The 21,079-nt window shown below is 42.9% G+C and overlaps 1 protein-coding gene across 9 annotated transcripts in view; it reads right to left on the reverse strand.

Moving 5' to 3' along the window:
* Positions 1-21,079, reverse strand: part of ST3GAL6 (ST3 beta-galactoside alpha-2,3-sialyltransferase 6) — a 48,910-nt gene that overhangs the window by 4,498 nt on the left and 23,333 nt on the right. For 7 of the 9 annotated variants that reach the window (XM_037378366.1, XM_037378367.1, XM_037378365.1 and 4 more), the window contains 8 exons: positions 20,966-21,034; positions 19,656-19,733; positions 16,707-16,810; positions 15,308-15,371; positions 8,734-8,829; positions 6,488-6,674; positions 5,290-5,427; positions 1,641-1,793 (listed from right to left, as the gene is read on the reverse strand). In XM_037378366.1, coding sequence (XP_037234263.1) covers positions 1,641-1,793; positions 5,290-5,427; positions 6,488-6,674; positions 8,734-8,829; positions 15,308-15,371; positions 16,707-16,810; positions 19,656-19,733; positions 20,966-21,034 — 889 coding nt within the window. The remainder of the gene's footprint in view (positions 1-1,640; positions 1,794-5,289; positions 5,428-6,487; positions 6,675-8,733; positions 8,830-15,307; positions 15,372-16,706; positions 16,811-19,655; positions 19,734-20,965; positions 21,035-21,079) is intronic. The other 2 variants (XM_037378371.1, XM_037378372.1) reach the window with 2 other exon arrangements.

Raw genomic sequence — 21,079 nt, forward strand, 5'->3', positions numbered from 1 at the left:
GAGAAGCATCACTTGATTGTTCTTACCTTTTAATTACCTGTAATACTTGGAAGTGCTAAGAGTAGGAAAGCTCTGGGGAAAAGACTTCTTAGCAAATACTGTAGCACAATCTCCCAAGGAAACAGGTGAGTGACTTGCTCAAAACTAGATTAGAGTTTCCATTAGGACACAAACCAAAAGGGATAATCCTTCAGTGGCAAGAATGGGTGAGATGTGGTCTCACAGAAGTCGTTCCATAACCACTTCCCCCAACTCCTCCCAGTGCTTAGTGGTAACAGCTGCGTAACTACACTTACAGCACAAGCCATCAGAAAATGACTAATTCTCAAAGCTCAGTGCCAGTTCTTGAAAAGCAGATGTCAGGTATTTGTTAATCAGACACATTTTGACAATCGGTTTCAACAAGCCAAAACCAACCCATCTTCTGTACTGTATCCAGATCCTGGATACACAAGAGACCACTGAGGTTAGTGGTGGACAGCACAAGGGAAGTTTACTGACAATCTTAGACACTGAATCCAGTCAATTAAACTTAATATAATATATATGTATAATCTGTTATGCAGCATTTGAAGTGTAATGTTTGCAACTTCATGCCAGTAAAGAATTGATGATAAGGTTTTTGTTTAGTTGATTTTTAAAATTCCAAGATTTTAGGAAACTTACGGATGTCTATTCAACTAGTGATCAACCTTATCCAAGCTTGGTATAAATTGCAAAAAAGCACAGGCAGACAGGAGCCCCAAAACGAAGGTGAGTTCAATGCCAGAGGGAAATTTTCTCAGAGCCAGCAGGCACCTAGGAGCCCTCAGAGAGACATGAGGCGCTCCTATGGGATTGGTCCTGTCCTTCCCCTTCAGGAAAGGGAGGGGAGAGAAAATGCCCCCACACACACTGGGCACGCACACGGAAGAGAAAACTGTTCACACTGAGGTAAAGGTCTGAGATTGAGTTGCTCCGAGTACAGAGCTGAAGACAAGAGCTGAGGCATGTAAGAAAACGGAGATGTGGCTGTAGCAAAGCAGGAGGGAGCAGAAGGCATCCCTGATCCCAGCCTCCTGCTCTCCCTCTCCTGGCGAGTGGCAGATTTGCCCCTCCTGGAAGCAGTTCTTTCTCTTCCTAACCCCCTCCAAGAGCTGCTTTCCTTTTCTGCTTTCAATTTCTGAAATTCAGTTCTTATCCTAACTGCAAGTTTGTAGGTCTTAACTCCTTCCATTTCCTTTTGCTCTTCGTTCTCTAAGTTTGGCAGCTATGACAAACTGCGCAAGTAGGTGCCAAGGAAAAAAAAAGAATGCAAACAAGAACAAAGCTATTAGTGTTCTGACAGTGCTAGCAAATACACCACTATGAAAAAGAGCTGCGCAGCCTAAGGCTAATGCCAGCAAAGCAAAACAGAACATACAGATGGGTGTATCTCACAGAGACGTTGCAGAATATGGTGCAGCATAAGGAATGTCATTGTCCACATTTTTAAGAAACATAAAGCAGAGATGAAAAGATTCAAGCAGTGTTAACCCATGAGCACCTGATCCGGGAGAAGACAGGAGGCTTTAGTGACCTGCAGCACACAACTATCTATATTGACTTGTCTTCCCCAGTTACCAGCTATATTCCTCTCAGCAGAAACAAGCGTTTCTCACCTGCATCATCTGAGACATCGTGTCATTGCCATAGTAGTGCAAAGAACTGTTTCTGTCAGTGAAGTCGTACTTGAAGCCTGCCAGGTGAACTTCATGGCATATGTGAAATGCTAGTGTAATGGCAATTAGCCCCGTTGTTGGATGCTTGGGTTTCTAAAACAAAACACAAAAGAATACACATACAGAAAAAACTGGCAGCTTGACGAGAACAGCAAACCCAATAGTGAAAACAGCAGAAATCAGGCAGTTTGGCTCTTCTACAGATGTTTGGTTTTGTAGTTTGATCCCCTCGTGTCTCATAAGGAGCAAGGTAATGCCCGCAGGTTTTCTGTGACTGCGGTGTCTGCCCTGTTAGCCTTGCCTGGGATTCTCTTGTTTCTAGTGAGAGCTGAGCCCACACCGTAGCCCTTCCCTCTGCATAGGCATCAGGAAGGTCTCCCCATTACTCTGCTTAGCAACCTACTTTCATGAAACTGGTCAGGCTTCAATATATCGGGGGCCATTTCACCCCATCAGATTTGACTGAACTATCGGATGTGTTCAGAAATGTCTCGTCTGGATCTCCATCATCAAACAGAACAACATGATATGCCTCAAATCTTTGTAACATCAAACTAAAAAAGAACGAATGCTACATAAATTTGGTTGCGTTTGAACTTTTTTCAAAGCAGGGAAGCTCCTGCTTATTTCCATTAGAAGAAAAGAAACTAGATGAAATTGCTTATTCCTCCCTACAGTGAGATAGCTCAGAGGTAAATGCTATGTAAAATACCAAGAGCAGGTCATAAACAGGTTTTAACTGGGAAAAATCAAGAGCACCTAAGTGAAAATAAGCATTTCTTACAAGAGCACAGAACAACTCACTGCAACCACCTACCCTGTCTTGTGACAAAGTAGGTGACTGTTAGCACCAGCAGTGGCTACAATGATCGGGGAAGCACATGAAGCACAGTTTGCAGAGAGAAGTGAATTTCATAAGACCAACAGATGAAGCTGTGGGGAAAAAGAGCGTCCCCAAAAATGAACAAAACCTTCCGGCACTAATGCCCTTCTTAGCTAAAACAAGAATTTTCTCAGAGACCAAGTGAACTACACACTTTTAGTAGCTCTGATCAAACTTCAAACTGAGCACAAAATCACATGCCTTCTTGAACTCTTACCCAAGGATCAGGTTCATTTGCCTCTGGAAATGAAGCAGGCAAAGCAGTACTGGACAGCTCTCTACACACCGAAGGCAGATGCACTTGGTGATACAGAAAAATACTTCTTTGTATCATATGATAAAGGAACAAATCCCCAGCAAATAGTTACCAATGTCAGGTCTGTAAGACTAATAAAAGTCACAGAACTGAACTATCGCCTTTTACGTAGAATTTTTTTGAACCTTTATACAACTCTGAGTACTCTAGAAATAACACCGGCTTACAACGCACACTACTGCCCAGGGCTCTTGCCAGTTAGCAAAATAACTTTCTGTCCTGGGAACCCAATACCATCAACTTAGTGATGACTCTGTTGCAAATCATGGCAGGAATGCTACAGGTCAGGATTAGTGCTATTTTGAAATATCAGGGATATCACAGGTTGCAACTAGCTCTGTTTACCTTTGGCTATCAAAGTTCACCTCAAAAGAATATACTCAAAAAAAGCAACGCTATTTTAAAAATATATTATCACGCTAGCACCCAACAACATCCAGATATCCTCTGGCCTGTAATGAAAACCTGCTCAGCCATTCGCATTTAACGGGAACAGGCACAGACACGGAAGACTCTGCAGCACCTTCTGCCCTGGGTGCTGCTGGGGCAGGGGCAGCGCACCCGACTGCGAGGCAGCTCCTCCTGGCTCTGCCCGCCACCACCGCGCTGCCGACAAAGCCACAGGAAGGCTCGCTGGGGAACGTGGAACTGGCCGAATGAAAGCGGCAGAGACGGCAGAGAAAGCAACCACGGTCTTCAGTGTCTCCTGCAGGCAGAGGGGGCTGGAGCACAGGGCAGCGGAGGCAGCCCCAGCCCCACCGGGGACAAGCTACGGGGCAGAGGGCTGAGGGGCAGGGGGCTCCCCGAGCGGGTCCTGCCAGCGGGAACCCCCGGGGCACAGCCTGCAGCTTAGCCGAGATGTACCGGGCACGGCCTGCACTGCTGCCCAGATGGGGGACAGCATGCCCGAGCCTGACCGTGGCTGCCACCAGGGACGATGGGCTGCAAAACCCCTGGGGCAGAGCAAGTGGGACTGGGAGGTGGTGGCAGGGGACTCCCAGCACAAACACACTCTGCCCCCAGCTCCGGGTAGGGGTGCCCAGCACACGGCAGAGGAGCGGTGGGCACACAGGCTGCCCAGAGCCACGGGGGGCCTGTGCCTTTGCACCAGTTCCAGGGCACTGTGCCCATCTCTGGCTCATTATTGATGGTGCTGGTCTTACCTTTACTCCCACTGAGAGGGGAGCACAAGGCAAGACAGGAGGTATTTCTGGAGCCATGGAGACCACAGATGTTCTGTGGCCCTTCAGGAGACAGTCAGACGCCCAACTGCTATGCTACTTTCTTCCCACCCTTGCACCCTTGGCTGAAGGGCTGGAATGCCACAGAGCCCTGGCAAGCACACAGCCAAACTGAGTATTCCAATTTGGGAGTTCGCACAGGAGTAAAAAGCCACCTATATGCTCAAAAAGAAAGGGGTAAAAAAAAACCAAACCCCAAAACAGACACAAAACCTCTCAAATGCACAAACCCCTTAACTCCCTCAAATATTCGAAAGATTAAGCCAGAAAAAAAGTTGTGGCAGATACTCCACAGTGACTGTCAAACACTTTCATACGTGTCAGTTGTGGCTGATCCCCACAAAGCAGTTCTGCGCAACTATGTGACCCCAGGGAACCATACTGGTGCTAAACAGCACCCGGTGAGCCCTGACTGCACAAGGGAGGTCTCCAGCCTGAAGCCTTACCTTTCATCAGAAACATTCTTCAGTCATAAACTGACAGTTAGAATGTATTTTTATGTCCAAATTGTCGGTTAACTCACTATGATGCTTGGCATCAAACCAGTAAGCACAAGAATGCTGCTAGACATATGTCATTAGTGCAGGGCTGGAACATCCTGTATCCTCCCCAGTCCCTACCACCCCCAGCACAGTGAAACTGCAGCAGCATTAGCATTATAGGTTGTTGGTGGTTTTTGTTTGGTGTGGGGGTATTTTTTGTTTCAGGGTTTGTTGTTGGGTTTTTTTGGGGGGGGCAGGGGGTGTATGTCTTTTGGTTTGTTGATTTGTGTTGCATTTTTTGGTTGTCTTTTTTTAAGAAAAACTGTAACACATGCTATATTTAATAATTCAAGACTCCTTAATGTTTCTAGAGGCTCTTTGGATCTGCCATGTTCCAATTTCACAACGTTACATCTGTCCGCTTAAAGTCTCATTTAATACTAATTATAGAATCTATAAAAATAAAAAGAGACTTTGGCCATACAAGGCTACACACACTCTTTCCAGATTCCATTTTCCCATCTCTTTTGAGCACCATCTAAATGCAAACTGCTGTAATGTGAACCTAAAAGATGTCCTAACACAGTCCACTATAATAAAGAGATAATTACCTCTAAGTACACGTTTGGTTGTACAAAACTAAAAGGCATAGAAGAAAAAAGCCTACCTCCTTCTTGGGAAACCTTATTGGGAAACGAAGCCATTCATAAGCCGCTTTTCTGGTGATGCTGGGATCAAGGATCCTGATTTGACCAGACCTGTAAATCATGTTCAGAGCTGGTTTCTTCCAAAAGCCTTTAGCACTCTGTAACAGGCAAGTAAACATACATTTTTAATGGCAATAAACAGTTGATTTTGGTTTTGTAGCAACTCTCAGAGTAAAAAAATCTAAGGACAGGAGATTGAGGAAGATGTTCAGCCAAAATGTGTGCCAAATTGTGCTCCTGCAATAGGATAATCCACTGCAGTAGCAGAAGTTGGGGCTGGCTGGCTGGGAAACAGCTTTGCAGAAAGATCCCCGAGGGACACCCCACACAGCAGCAGCCTGCCCCGGAGGCAAGCACGCACTCACTGTGCCCTTGGCCACCAGAGCACAGGGAACAGGTAGACAGAAATTATTACTGACTGTTTTGTATTGTGTCTTTCTGCAATCTCACAAATACTGTTTCAGGCTCCCCCCTGTGCAAGAGAGTATCAAATCAGGGCAAGTTCAGCAGAAGGCCACTACAACAGACAAGGGGCCAGAGCACACAGCCAGCAAGAAGGGTCTGAGGAGACTGGCTTTGTTCAGCCCGTCTTCAGGTGTCTAGGAGGGGTTTACAAAAAGAGACAGCACCAGCCTCTGAGAAAGACACACAGTGAAAGGATGAGAAGTTCTTTCCTGTGAGGGTGGTGCAGCACTACAACAGAGGCTGTAGAAATATCCTTGGAAATACTCAAAATTTGCCTGGGTGATGCCCTGAGAACCTGGTATGGCTTTGAATTTGGCCCTGCTTTCTTTCAACAAGGTTTTGGACTAAAGATCTCCAAGGCAGAGGTCCATTGCAACATTATTCCATAATTCCAGTAAAAATACAGGATGAAATAATCCGGGAAACAGCCGGAGCATGCACATCAGAATACGGAACCGTGCTATGAAAAGGATAAAAAGGTATTTCCAGGAGGAAAACTGCTTTGGGGTGAGGAACTGATGAAACGTGTGTGAGAGAGGACAGAAGCATTTACAGGAAAGGGACACCAAGCAGACTAACTAGGAGATCCAGTGCTCCCCACAGCTAGGAGAGCTAAGGTTAAAAGCAGAACAGGTATTTCACATGAGAGGTATGTGGAAAGCTGAGCCAAAGCGCATGAATCATTGAACTCACTATTTTCTGACCACCTAGTATCTCCCAAAGCCATTTCAAGTCACGTGGTTTGAAGACAATGAGAACAACAGTTGTATTAGGGTCATAGTGGATTGGATCAGAGAAGATGGATTCCGGGTAAGAAAGGCGAAAAGTCGTCCTCCGCCCAACATCCTCTTCGTACCCTATAACAGGGCCATTATTCATTCTGCAGGGGACAGAGACACAGAGATGGCAGTGACCACCGCACCCATGCCTGTCCTGCACGGTGCTTAGCACACACATTAGTCTGCGGGACAGGGGCGTTTAATGCCCCAGCACTTACTTATCACATTATATAGCAGATGAGCAATTATCAGGTGCACTCACCCTCTTAACTCAGAGGGATCAAGCACATATGGGAACTTGGCCAAGGTTTGGCTCAAACACAGAAACTGGAGAAGACCAAGATTACCTGGCTTGGAAAATTACCCATCGCTCCATTCATGCTGCTAGATTATCCAAGCCATACAGGAGGCAATTAAAAAATGTTTTAATACTCTTCACTGTCTACAGCATACATGAATAGGGATCATGCCTGTGTACCTGATTCTGACACATTGCTGTGTTTGCTTTTTGTTTGTTTGTGCGGGGTGGTGGTTCAGTCATGCTACCCACCCCACCCCCACCCCCCTTTTTTTTTTTTTAAGTATTGCTTGCACAGCTGACACTGCTTTGGTATGCAAGATTAATAACCAGTGAGCAGGTGAGTCAGGTCTGTCTGTTCTGAGGTGTTAAGAGGGGCTGTGTTTAAGTCTCTATTTTGGAGTTTTTGCTTGGTAGGTGTGCTGCATATTCTTCAGAGAATTCAGGCAGTCTCTGTATCTCCATTCCTGCCAATGTGACTGACTGCTTAGCATAGGAGTCATGCTGCTTTTGATGCAGGGAGTATTTCCAAGTTTCATCAGAAGTTGTCATTAAGTACAGAATGCAAACACCACCTCTTTGTTCATTCACAGTAAACAAATGTATACTGTATTTCTGAAACAGTTTTGAATTTAGAGCCATCTTTAAATTCTGTGACATCAGTCTACATGCAGATTTCCATTTAAAGAAGAGTAGACAGATCTACAAAGAGCCCAAATACTTGAAATAGGTTACAAATAATCCATGGAGCTTCTTTGCATCATCACACTACAGTCAAAGTAAGTGCAACATGGGGGTTTTTTGGCAAAGCACAAAGCTGCCAGGCAAGTAAAGTTTTCCAAGAACAGGGGTAGTATCTTCCTATAGTTAAGTTTATGAGAAGAGCTACAACTGAAGAATTGCATGTATTCATTTCCACCTCATCAGTACATTTTCAAATGCATGTCAAACCCCAGGCTTTGTATACAACTTTTTATGGTAGAGCTTTAAGACTGAAACATTATTACTAAAATGAGCATTAGGATTGATGACAAAGTAACAAAAATGAGATTTTGTTCAATGACATGTTGAAGCAGACAAATGGCAGCTCAAAGGTTTTAGTGAAAGAGGGTTCAGTCACAGTATCTGACTGGGTACCTAACAGGCAGAAGGGCTGTTTAATCATTTACCATCTCAGTTCCTGCAAAGAAGAAACTAATTTATCATCTTCTTAATGTGCAGAAAATTCTGATTAGCCAAATAGTCCATTTTCAGTTTGTTTGGCATTTGAGCTTCCCCCCTCCCTTTGCCTCTTCCTCCCTGAGCACTTCCTCAGTTTCCTCTAGTCCAGATATGCCTCTTCTTCAGATCCCAGCACCCTCTGCTAGGTTAAGGCATCTCAAACTTCCAATATGAACTAAGATGCTTGAGAAAGAGGCAGGCATCACCACCAGCCTCCAGCAGACACATACCTTAAGATGGACTTCCCAGCATAAGCTTTATCTTCAATCCACCCCAAGCAACCCACGTGCCAGCACAGAGGTGGTGTGGAAGGTAAAGACAGGCCTGCCTGGGACGCTGGCTCACAGCAAGGGCAGTCCAGGGCTCCAGCCTGCCACACGCTTGGACCCACCCCGATAGCAGCATCTCATACGTGTGTACCTGTACATGAGGCGGGCTGACACCCAGTGATCATTCCTCCCCTGTATCAACCCGTCTGTGTAATAACAACACACTGATCCATTTTTCCCAAAATTTTTTAAATGAAGGCTGCGACAGAATAAGTAAAACATTTTCATTTGTATAATAACTGAACTCCAAAGCTATTGGCTGACAGCAAAAGTTTAATTCTTTCCATGTATACAAAATGAGATAGCATTTACCTTATTATCACGTCATACGAGTCAATCTTCTCTCCTAACGTCTTATTTCGAAGCACTCCTCCATTACCGACCACAACACACCGTCGACAGGCAATACTGTGGAACAAACAGAACTTGTAATATGCACAACTTCCCCTATTTTATACTGTTATTAATGATATATTTGCATTTAGCTGGCTTATTTACTAACTGCGGTGCTGTATCTTTTACACTGCTTGGCCCTTACACAGCAGTCTCAATCCTGTATCACACACTAAGGCTGCTTTCAAAAAAAAAGGAGCTGCATTATTTCAGGGACTGCTAAAGTCAGGAAATGGCTTCTCTCATGTAAAACTGTTTTCATACAGGTCCTCTTTCTGGTGGTTTGCTGTTGAAGATCATCTAACCAGCTGGTGATGTGGGTGCCATTAGAGAAATTATCTTCTACAAAGCTTCAATCTTATCCCAGTCTGGGGGTACGCAACGAGGATAGAGTACATCTGGAAAAACTAACTCAAATTAAGGGGCTTCTGCAATATTGCACAACTCCACAGCTCTAAAGATCTGAAACATAAGCTAAAGCAGCAAGATCTATTTTCACAATTTACCTCAGAGGCCTCCGAATTATACCTGTGAGAAACCTTAGCCCAATGACACATGATGGTTCTTCAAATGAATATAATCATGTTGATTTTTCTCCCACTTAAAAAGTGCTGTCTAAACATGTTTAAACACGTGAAGTGCATGCTGTTATGACATACAGAAGGACATGCCTGATTAAAAGTTGCATTCTCATATGATTAGATTCATATTAGAAAGCATTAAGTATATAAAAGTGAGCTACAAATTAATCTTATACTACATCCAATCAAAATAGTAATTCCTTTGAATTTAGAATATATTTAGAGTTAAAAAGCACTCAAAGAAGATATTATGCAAATGCTAAACTTATGAAATTCTAATGGTAAGATTTTCCAAGTTATCCCAGATTTTCTAAGTTTATCATTTGCTCTCTACTACTTTATTTGAAGGCTAGTAAAATGTGTGCTTTGCTTAAAAAGAAAAAAAAAAAAAAAAAAAGACAGGCACAGACAGGCTTTTTACTCAAGAAATTTTGGGAAGGTTTACATCCAATGTATAAGATTGCAAATTCCCCCTTACAGAAAACAAGCACATCATTTTTAATTGTAAAAATGCTTCTTTATTTAGAGCAAAGCCTTGTTGCCACAGGAATGTTGGCAAAATAAAAATGCTAGTATTTTCGTCATACGCAAACAGGCTCACAGATTACTGAGGATAAGCCACCTCCCAGTGTGCACTCCCACAGAGTTCTTCAAATAAGAAAAAGGCTCGATGTCATTTCTTAATGTAGGAGACCCCAGGACTGCATCCCAAAGAATACTACAATCTGTGTTAAATGCCCAGTGTAGCAGTTTATGCAGACTAATCAATATCTCGCTCCTCACACAGTCCAACCTGTTTTTTCAGCCAAGAGTTATTATTCAACATCAACGAAAGCAGCCTGTTCTAGCCACGACTGACCAACACCTCAATGTACAAAGGAGTTCCCTGTATTTTCTGCAGAACTGTCAATGCAGCTATGCTGTACTGCGTGGGGGATAGGGGCTTCAACACAACTCTGAAAACCTGCTTACAGAAAAGGTGAAGTGAGAATAAATGGCAATGTAAAAAGCACTGCATTTCAAACGAGATGCTGGGATGGCACCTTCTCACCAGCTGCTCTAGGGGCACATCTACAGAGGGAGCAGCCTTTAAAAATGTTTATATATGTGAGTATATATATATCTGTATAAGAATAGTGCTGCTAAATGCAGCAACTCTGGGAGGGGTGACATAGAAAGAGCTAGCACACCTTTCTCTAGCGTTTCCTGAGCAGCTTAGTAGAAGCCAAGCATTCATAAAAAGATTTCCAGCTAATGCCACAGAACCACATGACAACACCTCAGAGATCAGAAGAGTGAAAACCTGTTACATCTTCCTGCCCTCAGTATGCCCATTCCCTCTACGGCCATAAAACCCTTCCCTCTCTACTCCAGGACTGCTTCAGTCTATTCATTTTCAAATTAATTTTTCAACCTCGTTTTAAGATATCCTGAGACAGCAGAGTGATGAACATATGTGCCTCTTGCAAAATCTGCAGTGGGAGGAAGGGAGCAGAAGTTACCCTTTTCCTGAATTACAGTTCATTACTCTCAAACTGTATCACTGAGCTCAGAGCAAGATCCTGCACTACAGAGAAGCAACAGCAAGGAGAAACAGGAAGGAAAAAGGCAAACTGAACAAAAACATGATCAGTAAATGATGAAGGTGGAATCAAGGGGGGGGGGCGGGAGGGGAGTGCAGAATTAGTACTTGGTTGTATCACATTTTCCTGTTGTTTACATGCCTCTGAGTCACTGAAAGCTTCAGTCACCTCAGATCTCTGAATTCTCCATCACGGACACAGCTAGGTAACTGAGGTACAAACCTCATCACCACAATACAAATCTTGGGCTGCTACCCATACTCCAACTCCTGGTGGTACCTCCTAGCTAGAGCATCCATCCCTGATGTTTGCTGGACACCCTGGTTTGGCAGTGACTGATGCACCATGCACAAACACTCATTACTTGGTATGAATCTCCAAAAATGATGTTAAATCCATTACAAGTGATTTGTATTCTTCTGACCAAAATGTTACTTTGAGGAGGCACTGCCTGTTCTGTCCCCTGTAGATGAACTTCAACTGATTCCTTACTACATACCTTCCAGTTTTTAGCAGAAGCTGATTTCAGAAGTTTCTTCACTATATCAAACCCTAACTACTGAAGTAATGCCTTCCACTCTGATATAAAACTGAAGAGCTCTTTGGTTTCTCCTCTCTGCACTCTGCAGTTGTGATGTTGCAGGACACACTCCAGGCAGGGGCAGCAAAATAAAACATTACTTTAGAGAAGGGCAGCTGAGGTTCATGCAGCTACAGAAGCTAGGTAGCTGCTCTCCACATCACATCTGAACTCCTCCTTCCCTCTTACAGACAGAAGCAGACCAGATCTCGGTTCATGGCCGAGTTGAGCAATACTACTTGGATGGAAAAAATGAGTGAAATTTGAAGTTTAAGCTTTCAAACTCCACTGCCCTTAATGACATGCATACTCAAAACCAAAGTTGGCAGCTGACTTCAAATAACTACTAAAACATCTAACATTGGTATGTGAGCTTTTTAAATGGATAAAGTCCACAAGCAGATCAAATACTCATGATGAACTGTACATTAATACAGTCATAAATACAGTCAAACAAACTGGATCAGCTTTTAATCTCTGTCAATCTCAGGAAGTTGAAGTGGGCCAACTCAAACAGGAAGTCTGGCACAAGTGTGCCATTTCTGAACCGCCACCTCCCTTCACCCGTGCTCCCTCCCCCCATTCAAGTGTGTCCCATTATAATCACAGGTCTACGTACACAGTAGCACAGATTCCACCAACAGGGATAAGTGAGGAGGAAAACTGTTTATGCTAGAGTAAAAACCAGAACATAATATCATAGGAAACAGACATATGAAATGGAGATAAAGAGTATGTAGCAAGGCTGGACTGTATTCAATGTTATTTAAACAAGCTGACCTGACCTGTACTTACCATAGATTGCAGAAATCAACACACTGGTTTTCAGCAGACTGTTACTTCCAGGTATTTTACCAACCCCACTTGTTAGAAGTTTCCTTTTTCTTAATGTTTTCATATTAAAACCCTAAACACTCACGCTTTCTCCAAGTCAATAAATTGGCAAGAAGAGAAATAAATTCAGATGTCCTTAACCAACATAAGGTGCTGTAAGTGAAACATAACAGACTGAAAAGTCTGGAGGTCTGGCTTACAAGCACCAGCACAATACCAATGAAAGTGAAAAATATTAAGACCTCAGCTGCAATAACTGCTATAACAATGGTTTGAGTGACTAAGGGATTGCATTTAGGTGTTAGAGATCTGCTTAAGAGTATAAATCAATCCCGATGCAAACTGCATAGTAACTGATCTCCAGTATCTAAATGCAAACCCTTTAGTCACTCAAACCATTGCCCTATTCACATGGTGTACAAGAGCCTCTTAATCTCAAAGGCAGGGATTAGTTTACATATTTTGTTTATATTGTTAATGCTGAAAGAAACATTTTCTTAGTCTGTAAAAGAGAAAAAAACTTGTTAAATGAAAATGCAGCCTTTAAAGGTCAAAAGGCTTGCATCCTCCACATTCCACTGAAATACTGTTTCTCTGGAAGTGTCGAAAGAAGATCTCAACCTCAACTCCTTTAACACACCCCCGCATAGTCAGTTGAGGAATGCAAATTATTTCCTTTGAGGTTATTTGGTAAAAGGAAGATGCAGAGGTCACATTTTGTTGACTCAGGATTGTGTAAATTCATTGATGAGAATCTACTGCTGTTGAGCTTAAGAGTCCTGAGAGTGCCCAACAAGTAACTATGAGGATACCAATAGAGCAGGTGTTCAGAGGTTACTCTGGATAGCCTCAGCATGGAAAACCCTTCTCCTCTGGGCTGTTTCACTGAAGTTAGTGACACTGTTCACTTCCAAACAGTTTTGGAGAATGTAGACCTTTAGACAGTGAGAACCCCATCTAATTGTGGGAAATGGCTCTGTTCAGAAAAAAATCCTTTGTGGCTCACTATGTACACTTTTACCTAAGCTGTACACAAATACAGCTTATATGAGCATATTTGTTAGGATACTTTATACAGCAGGTTCCCCCACTCTGCCCCAGGAAAAGTTTATAGGGAAATTCAGTTTGCCTTCTGCCAAGAAGGCCAAATTAGGCAGCAGCTTTACAGAGCTGCCTAATAATTCTGTATTACTGGAGAATGTTGTTAGGATTGTTTCCCAAAGTGTTTCACATGTAAAACCCACTGTCTCTCAGTTAAATGCATATCTAAAAGCTCTCTTCCTTCCTACAGTGATTGACACCCTAACAGTGCTATACACAAAATCTGATGGATCCAGAAAGAATACTGTATGAAGTCATTGTACATTTGATTTGTTTATACTACTGCCTATTAAACAGTAATGGTTCTCATTTTGCTTCAGTACTACTGAAGTACATTACTTTTTTGAAAATGAGACGTACTTCCCAGAACCACTGCACATATCTGTATCTCAGAGAGCCTACATTCAAAGTATAAATATACCAATTATCTTACCTTTGATCTAGAACGACTGACATTGCCATTTAAAAGCTACTACGCTGTACTGCAAGCATCTCTACTTTATAGCCAAAATTATTGTAGTGCTGAACTTGTGACTTTCGTGTTTGACATTCTCCTTCAAACTCCAGACAAAAGACTAGCCTTTGTCAGCCAATTCTGCATAAATTTCCCCAATTATCACACTCCTGACAGCAAAGAGTGGTTTTGCTTTTTTTTCCCCCTCTCTCTTCTTAAGAGAAAACCTGAACATCCTAGAAATAGATACTAAACACTGGGAAAGGAAGTACAGTAGGGAAAAGAAAACTGGGTACTAAGAGATAATCCTTCAGCTTGAACGCAAATTATTTTGTTCATATTCCACCCAAGGATAAAACATGATCCTGGCATTTGGCTTGAAGCCAGTCTTCTGTTTGATTAAAAAGTGAAACCAAGGAATGGAAGTAATGCTGAGGTTGGCTTTAAACTTATTAAGAAGTCCACATACTAAACATGATATGGCAGGTTGTCAGCCCGTTTTCTGGACTGTAAGTCTAAGAAGTCACTTGCATTGTTTAGTAAACACAGGATTTCAGTATACTTGCCAACCCAGGTATGCTACCTCCTAAAAAAACCTCCCAAAACCAAAGAAAAGAACCAAACCAAAACAAACCCCAACAACAACCACACGCACATGCGCACAGAAAGACCCTCCAAAACCAAACAAAAAAAATCTCAGCAGAAGTGGATTCTAACCACTGGATTAAGCAGGGGAACCTAATGCATGGGAAGAGAGTTGTCTAATGCATGTGCCGCACCCTAGTTACTCACACAATGCCAGGAACAGCCTTTCCTGGCTGCCTGCGTCTCCCCCATTCCCAGGAAAAGGAAGCTGAGCATACACACAAACCAGGGTGTGCAGCAGGCCCATGGATGCGGTGGCACACGGATATACCTAAGATTTCTTCTGTGTAGAAACAGTCATTGGTTTGCATCTGCTTACTGCATACATTTTCTAGCTTACACTAATGACTTCGAAAGAGTCATTTTTACATTTACATCATATTCAGTTTTTAAGGGGTGGCTTAACTTTCCTCAAGTATAGAAAGATACTGCAGTCCCATCTCCCTGTATTCAGCTAGTGAACTCCTAATGCACTTGCAAAAAGAAATCTGTAGGTTTAAGCTCCCTCACAGAGAAATTATTCTTGAACGCTGATGCTACATACATTTAAAACCAAACTTACTTAAATCTTGGAATCAGCTACATATTGCTTGGACACTGACAGATCTGCATCTTGGCTAACTTGACCAATTTCAAGATAATGCCACTGAAATTCCTTTTCAGATAGGTATTAAAAATGCAATGAACAGAAACATTAGCAAACAAACGATCTCACCTGTCATCTTCATTGGAAAGTCCACAGTTCTGTAGTCTTGAAAGGGCTAAACGAAAAAATTGCTCTAGAAAGAAAAAGTGAAGAAAGATTAATGAAAACGTTCAGTGCTTTCCAATATAAAAATACACCTGCCACCCTGACTACAGCATTTTCAGACACAGTTAGTTTTATGCACTGTGCATTAAAAACATCCAAGTAAGGACACCAATTTAGGGCCCCAGGTTAATCACTGATGCCAAAGAAATTCAGGTTTATCAGAGCTCCACTCTGGGAAGCTTTTCCTGCACCAACACTCCATTGCTGGAAAACAGCATGGAATTTGTATTAAAAAAAATAGTAAGTTTTAGTTATAGTAAATAAGCATTGGAAGAGTTTAAGACCTGCATCCTAATTGACTGTTTTTTCTTCTACCCATCTTCAGCTCAAACAGAAGCAGCCTTGACCCAAGAGGAGAGGCTGCACAGCCAGAGACAGTAAGAGCATCACGTATCTTGGGCAAAGACACCAAACCAGCCTGTGCTCACTGGCAAAGCTGGGCAGAGGCACCTTCCCAGCCCTCCCTTGGTTGGCAGGTGCCTGCTGGACACTTGATGTGCCTCTAACTGAGAAAGGGACTCAGTTCATTCCCAAATGTATTTTTCCCCACCTCAGCTCCAGAGGTGCAGGAAAATACACCATCCTTGTTATACTGATGGAGGACAAGTGGAGAGTCTAAAGCCCAGATCTGCAGGGTACTAGGAAGGTGCACTGTTCAGCGTTAGAAACTCTTAAGACCTGAGACTTTCCAAAAGTGCAACTAAGACCCTTAGGGTCTCCAGCCCCATCTACTCTGCCCTGACCAACACAGGCACCAGGCATAAGCAAGCCAACACACTGTATAGGTACAGCAGCCGTGCAACAGCAGGAATACCCCCTGCAGCCCCAGTGACTCCTTCTTGGTGGGAGAAGCTAGTCCAGTAAAAAGAAAATTTTGCTGATTTAACTGCCCCAACCCAGGGACTTCTGCCTCAATAGGACTAGATCCCAACTGGCTTTACGTGTGTTGAACGAACCCCATCACACTGACCCAGCTAATATTCCACCTAGCAAAGCACTAGCTAGGTACCTTTAGTGCTCCAGCCCACATACAAACGGAAGGAAGCTGAATAAGGTCCACTCTTCCTCACTCCCACCTTTTTGGAGCTTCTCTGCTAAGAGGGGCAAACCCAACACAGTGTTTTATTTGTTAAAACCAGAAAGGTGCCAGGTCAGAGGGACTAAACGAAACCACTACATCACCACCAGATACCCCCAAAAGGATTGGCATTGGTAAACATGAAAGACCAGGGCCTGAGATTCAGGTGGCTTTACAAACTGTTTAGGTATTTGTTTAAAACCAAGGCACACAGAGAAGACAAACCTGCTCGCTTTATTCCATAAGGCAGTTCAAACTTATCGCTCCCGTGGAACTCAGCCACTCTGATAAAATCGTTAGCACACAGGAATGGGTATATTTTGTCAACACTAAATGAAAGGAAAAAGTAAGATGTTTTAAAAATCCACATGACTTATTTAAATAAGCCAATAATTCATGCAATTGCATTTTAAATAAAAAAGCTTTCTTTAGCCTACTTCAAGTATTATCAATTTTTAAAAGAAGAAAATTCATGAACACACGAAAAGAAAGCAGATGACAGAAAAGGGGAAGATTTTATTATGGAAAATATGGGTAGAGAGTGAGATAGAAGAATTTCTCTGCTAGTGTAAGTTTGAGTCACCAAAATCACATGACTGAAAGCTTACACCATGAGACAGCATATTTAAGAGAATATATAACCCAGGAAGATAACATAACAGAGGCAAGGAAAATTAAGAGTTATTATATAAGGCAATTTAATAAATAAGAATGGGATATGAAACAAGATGTTTTAACCTGAAAATACCACCTCTTGAGGACATCAGCTTATTTGATATGCGCTCCCATTCAAACAAGGTGTTTTATGGCCGTGCTGACATTAGTAAGTAGTCTGGGGCAACATACAGCAAAATGGTATGGAGTTCTCATGCACACATTACACACATCTCAGGCAGTTTGGTTTGGTTTTGGTGGGGTGGGGGGGATGTGTTGGGTTTTTTTGTGGGGTTTTGTTTGTTTGTTTGTTTGTTTTAACCCTAGACTAACTCTAGTAGGGTCCCGAAGATTGAGCACCCCTCAGCAGCTGTAGCACATCAGGTGTGCTCCTGCAGTGCATCTTCTGGCTTAGCTAGAAGTCGGGTGTCTGAAAGGAGCCCAGCGCACAGGCTACCCTGTGATGAGAAGCATGGCACGTGGGGATCACAAGCAGGTGTGCCCCAACAGCACATCCCTCCTGCAGTCTAGGACACGACAGCATTACACCTTATAAGCATCAAGATAGAAAGAATGGGTCACTTTCCAAAAGTAACCGCAGACAAGGGCTACCTCACAGCAGGGAAGGGACTGTTACGACAAATGAATGACCCGTAGACGCAGTCCCCTCACATGCTACCATGCCCTCAGCTTCACCTTGGAGTTACGAGGACACACACTCACTGAACTGGTTAACTTTGTAGCAATTCTGCATACTAGCTTCCATATTAAAATGTTAACACAGAAGTATACAGTCAGAGTGAGAAAACCTAGTATTGATCACAAATACCCACAGCTAGCACCTGACTTGTTTTTCCACTAAGAATATTAACAGCTGTTAAAAAATCAAAACACCACAGCCCACACACCAAGAACTGGGCCATAGATTAACTAAGCAAGACCAGCTAACTTTGAGAGACTGAACTCCCATATTAAGTTTAATAACTTGCCTTGCTGTTCAGAAGCAGCTGGTAAGTTTAGACATAATAAATAATTTACCTACTGTAAAGAGACTTTTAATTCTAGCTCTTATAGCTCTGGCTCCTTTCCAATAATTAATTCTGCAGGTTAGAAATCCTTTCAGCCTCCCCAGGCTCTTATTGAAGTGCACAGACCAGATATTCAGCTCACACAAATTATCCCTATAAAGGAGCTATGGAAAAATAAGAGACCGCTCTAGCTCTGCACCTACCTTCTTCTCACAGTGCAGCCAAGTCCCTTCCCACCCCCTTCCTTGCTCTGTCCAAGAGCCATCCTGCAGTGCCTGACAGCCTGGGCATGCTCCACAGGCAAGGGAACTAACCAGTTCTAACTAACCAGACTAACCTGGACCACGCTGGGCCAGGCAGCTAACCAAAGCTCAGACTACAGGACTGCTTTGGGGAGGACTAACTGGACACCCTTCCATGTTCTTTAAAACAACAACAGCACTGAATCAAAGCCATGTTTTCTTGTATGCAAGAAGGACAACAGAAAGAAAAAAAAAAGAAAGAAAGAAACAATGGTGTCTTTGCTCAGAGCTTTAAGCCAGGACTCTCTCTAAACATCTTCCCAAGGTTTCTCAGGGCCACACTCAATGTTCACTCAGGTAAATACAAAGCCAACAACACAGCCTGTCTGCTCCTGGTCCTGTAGCATTTCCTACATCTCTCATTTAAAACTTGTGCTTCTAATAACAAAAACTTTCAGTATTTCCTCACAAACCCCTTGGATGCACTTTTGTGACCAGACACCTCCTTTGTTTTGTGTTGAAGCTCTTCCTTTTTTCACCTGATTGCTCATTTACAAAGGAAGCTTCCTGTGAGAACCTTAAAGCAGAGGACACCTACACACAATTCAACAACACTATCAGAGGAAAGAAAGCATGAATAACTGCAAATTTAATCAGAATTAAATTTCCTTAAAATTAAAATTCCATTGAAGGGAGAGAATCTTAGGTCATTAAAGACTGAAATATGCGAAAATTCATCCAATACTCCGCTTTCCAAATAAAATGAAGATATTTTCAAAACGTCTCTGGTCCCTAGCTGCTACAGAAACACTTGGCTACCAAAAATCTTAATCTTTTTAAGTCCAGGTTCTTAACAGCAGAATGACCAAGTTTCGGTCTTGGAAACGCAGGTTTCTTTTACAGGAAAAGCAGGGGGAAATAGGAATTGCAGAAGGAATTAAGGCTTTTATTTCAATAATTAGAATAGTTTTACTGTTACTAGCTACAGTATCTGAACAGGAAGCATTTATTTATTCAGTACATACACCAGCGTGTTGAGCTAATTGTGTGGTACTGCTCAGCTGCTGGTCAGTGGCAAGCTAAATATTTGGTTTTGCTATAACCAGGAAGGCAGCAACGAACCCAAGCCCAAAAGCTGTACTGCCAGAGGCAAATCAAAATGTGAAATAGTCCAGAAATATAAATAGCCCATTTCTACCTCAATTTGTACAGCCTTTCCTCCTCCACCTCCCTCCCCAGCAAAGACTCACCCCACTAAAGATTCAAATGCTGGTTTCAGGACACAAGTACCCAGTGCATTCCTTCTCTCCACAGCTGTAGGTGGCAGCCTGCAAAAGGAGAATTTCAAAGAAATAGCAAGAACAGGAATGGAGGAGTAGCAGAAACAAGGCAGGGAAACCTGGACAAGCCAAATTAGTCAAAGCTGACTACTGAGTTAACACCACACAAAATTTTTGTAATCGCCTCTGTATTATAAACATGGATCTTTCTCATTGTGGTACAGTTATTTTTATTAGTAAAAGCTTCCATCTCACAGTGCTGCTTCAAGGGGTCTACAGCCTCCCTTGCACAGCAATTGTCAATGCAGCCAAAACCAGAGGTGAGATCTCAGGCCCACCTGCAGAGAAGCAGGACACCTGGGCTGAGTCACCCCTGCAGCCGTACCAGATAGCATCACCAGCGCTCCTCAGGTGGGAGTCTTGTTTGGAGAGGGGAACAGACAGCACCACATAGGGCACTTCAAGGAAAATAAGACTGCTTGGGGATAAACTCTTACTCTCATCATAAGGTGTACACTTCTAAGCACATACCTGCCTTGGCGATAGAGCCCCATTAATAACATCATATGAAGCCCAGAAGGGAAGGTAAAGTTCAGTATAAGCAATGCGTGCACCTGGGCTGCATTAAGAACAGGAGAACGAAACTGCCACATTAGAACCACAAGCCAAACAGACCATCAAGGTTAACTGCTTTTGGTAACCTCAAGTCGTCACATGGATACTGACACTGAGAAAGCATCTCGTGAGATGTATCAGCTAGCCAGCTCATTGCTTTCCAGCATCAGCCTCACAGAAGGCATTTCCCAGGATGGCTTCAGAGAACAGAGGCCTGCTTTTAAGTTTTAGCATAGGCACTCATCAGGTCCCACAAACCTAACTGCAGAAACTTACCAGTACAACATCTGCTTACATGTACACTTGCACATTGCAAGTGAACCGCACCTCTGCTAATTTTATTCAAGTATAAGTCAGAATTGTAAAAATTTGGAAGCTGTAAATAAATGTCCATCCAACAATTCATTGCTTGTTACAGTCACTGTAAGTAGCTATAAATATTAACCAAACACTGGAAACATGACGTGGACAAATTCCTTTCTGCCAGACATGTTAAAATTGTGTTCTGAACAGAAACAGCCAATGGACACAGCTGAACAATAATCAATTGCACAGGGAGCCTATAGACAAAGGCTATGGATTTTAGTCTCAATCCCTCCCACATGCCCAAAAACCAGCCAACCAAACAAAAGCCCCACCAAAAAACACTCAACTCCTGAACTTACTGGGTAACTCCACTAGTCTCATAGGAAGGAGGAGCCCTCACAGAGGAAGTCTGTCCATAAAAGCTAATCCTGCAAAAAGGGAAATGTCACAACACTGTGGTTTCCTATAAACAG

The sequence above is a fragment of the Falco rusticolus genome, chromosome 2, assembly GCF_015220075.1.
Source record: "Falco rusticolus isolate bFalRus1 chromosome 2, bFalRus1.pri, whole genome shotgun sequence".
Taxonomy (NCBI): Eukaryota; Metazoa; Chordata; class Aves; order Falconiformes; family Falconidae; genus Falco; species Falco rusticolus.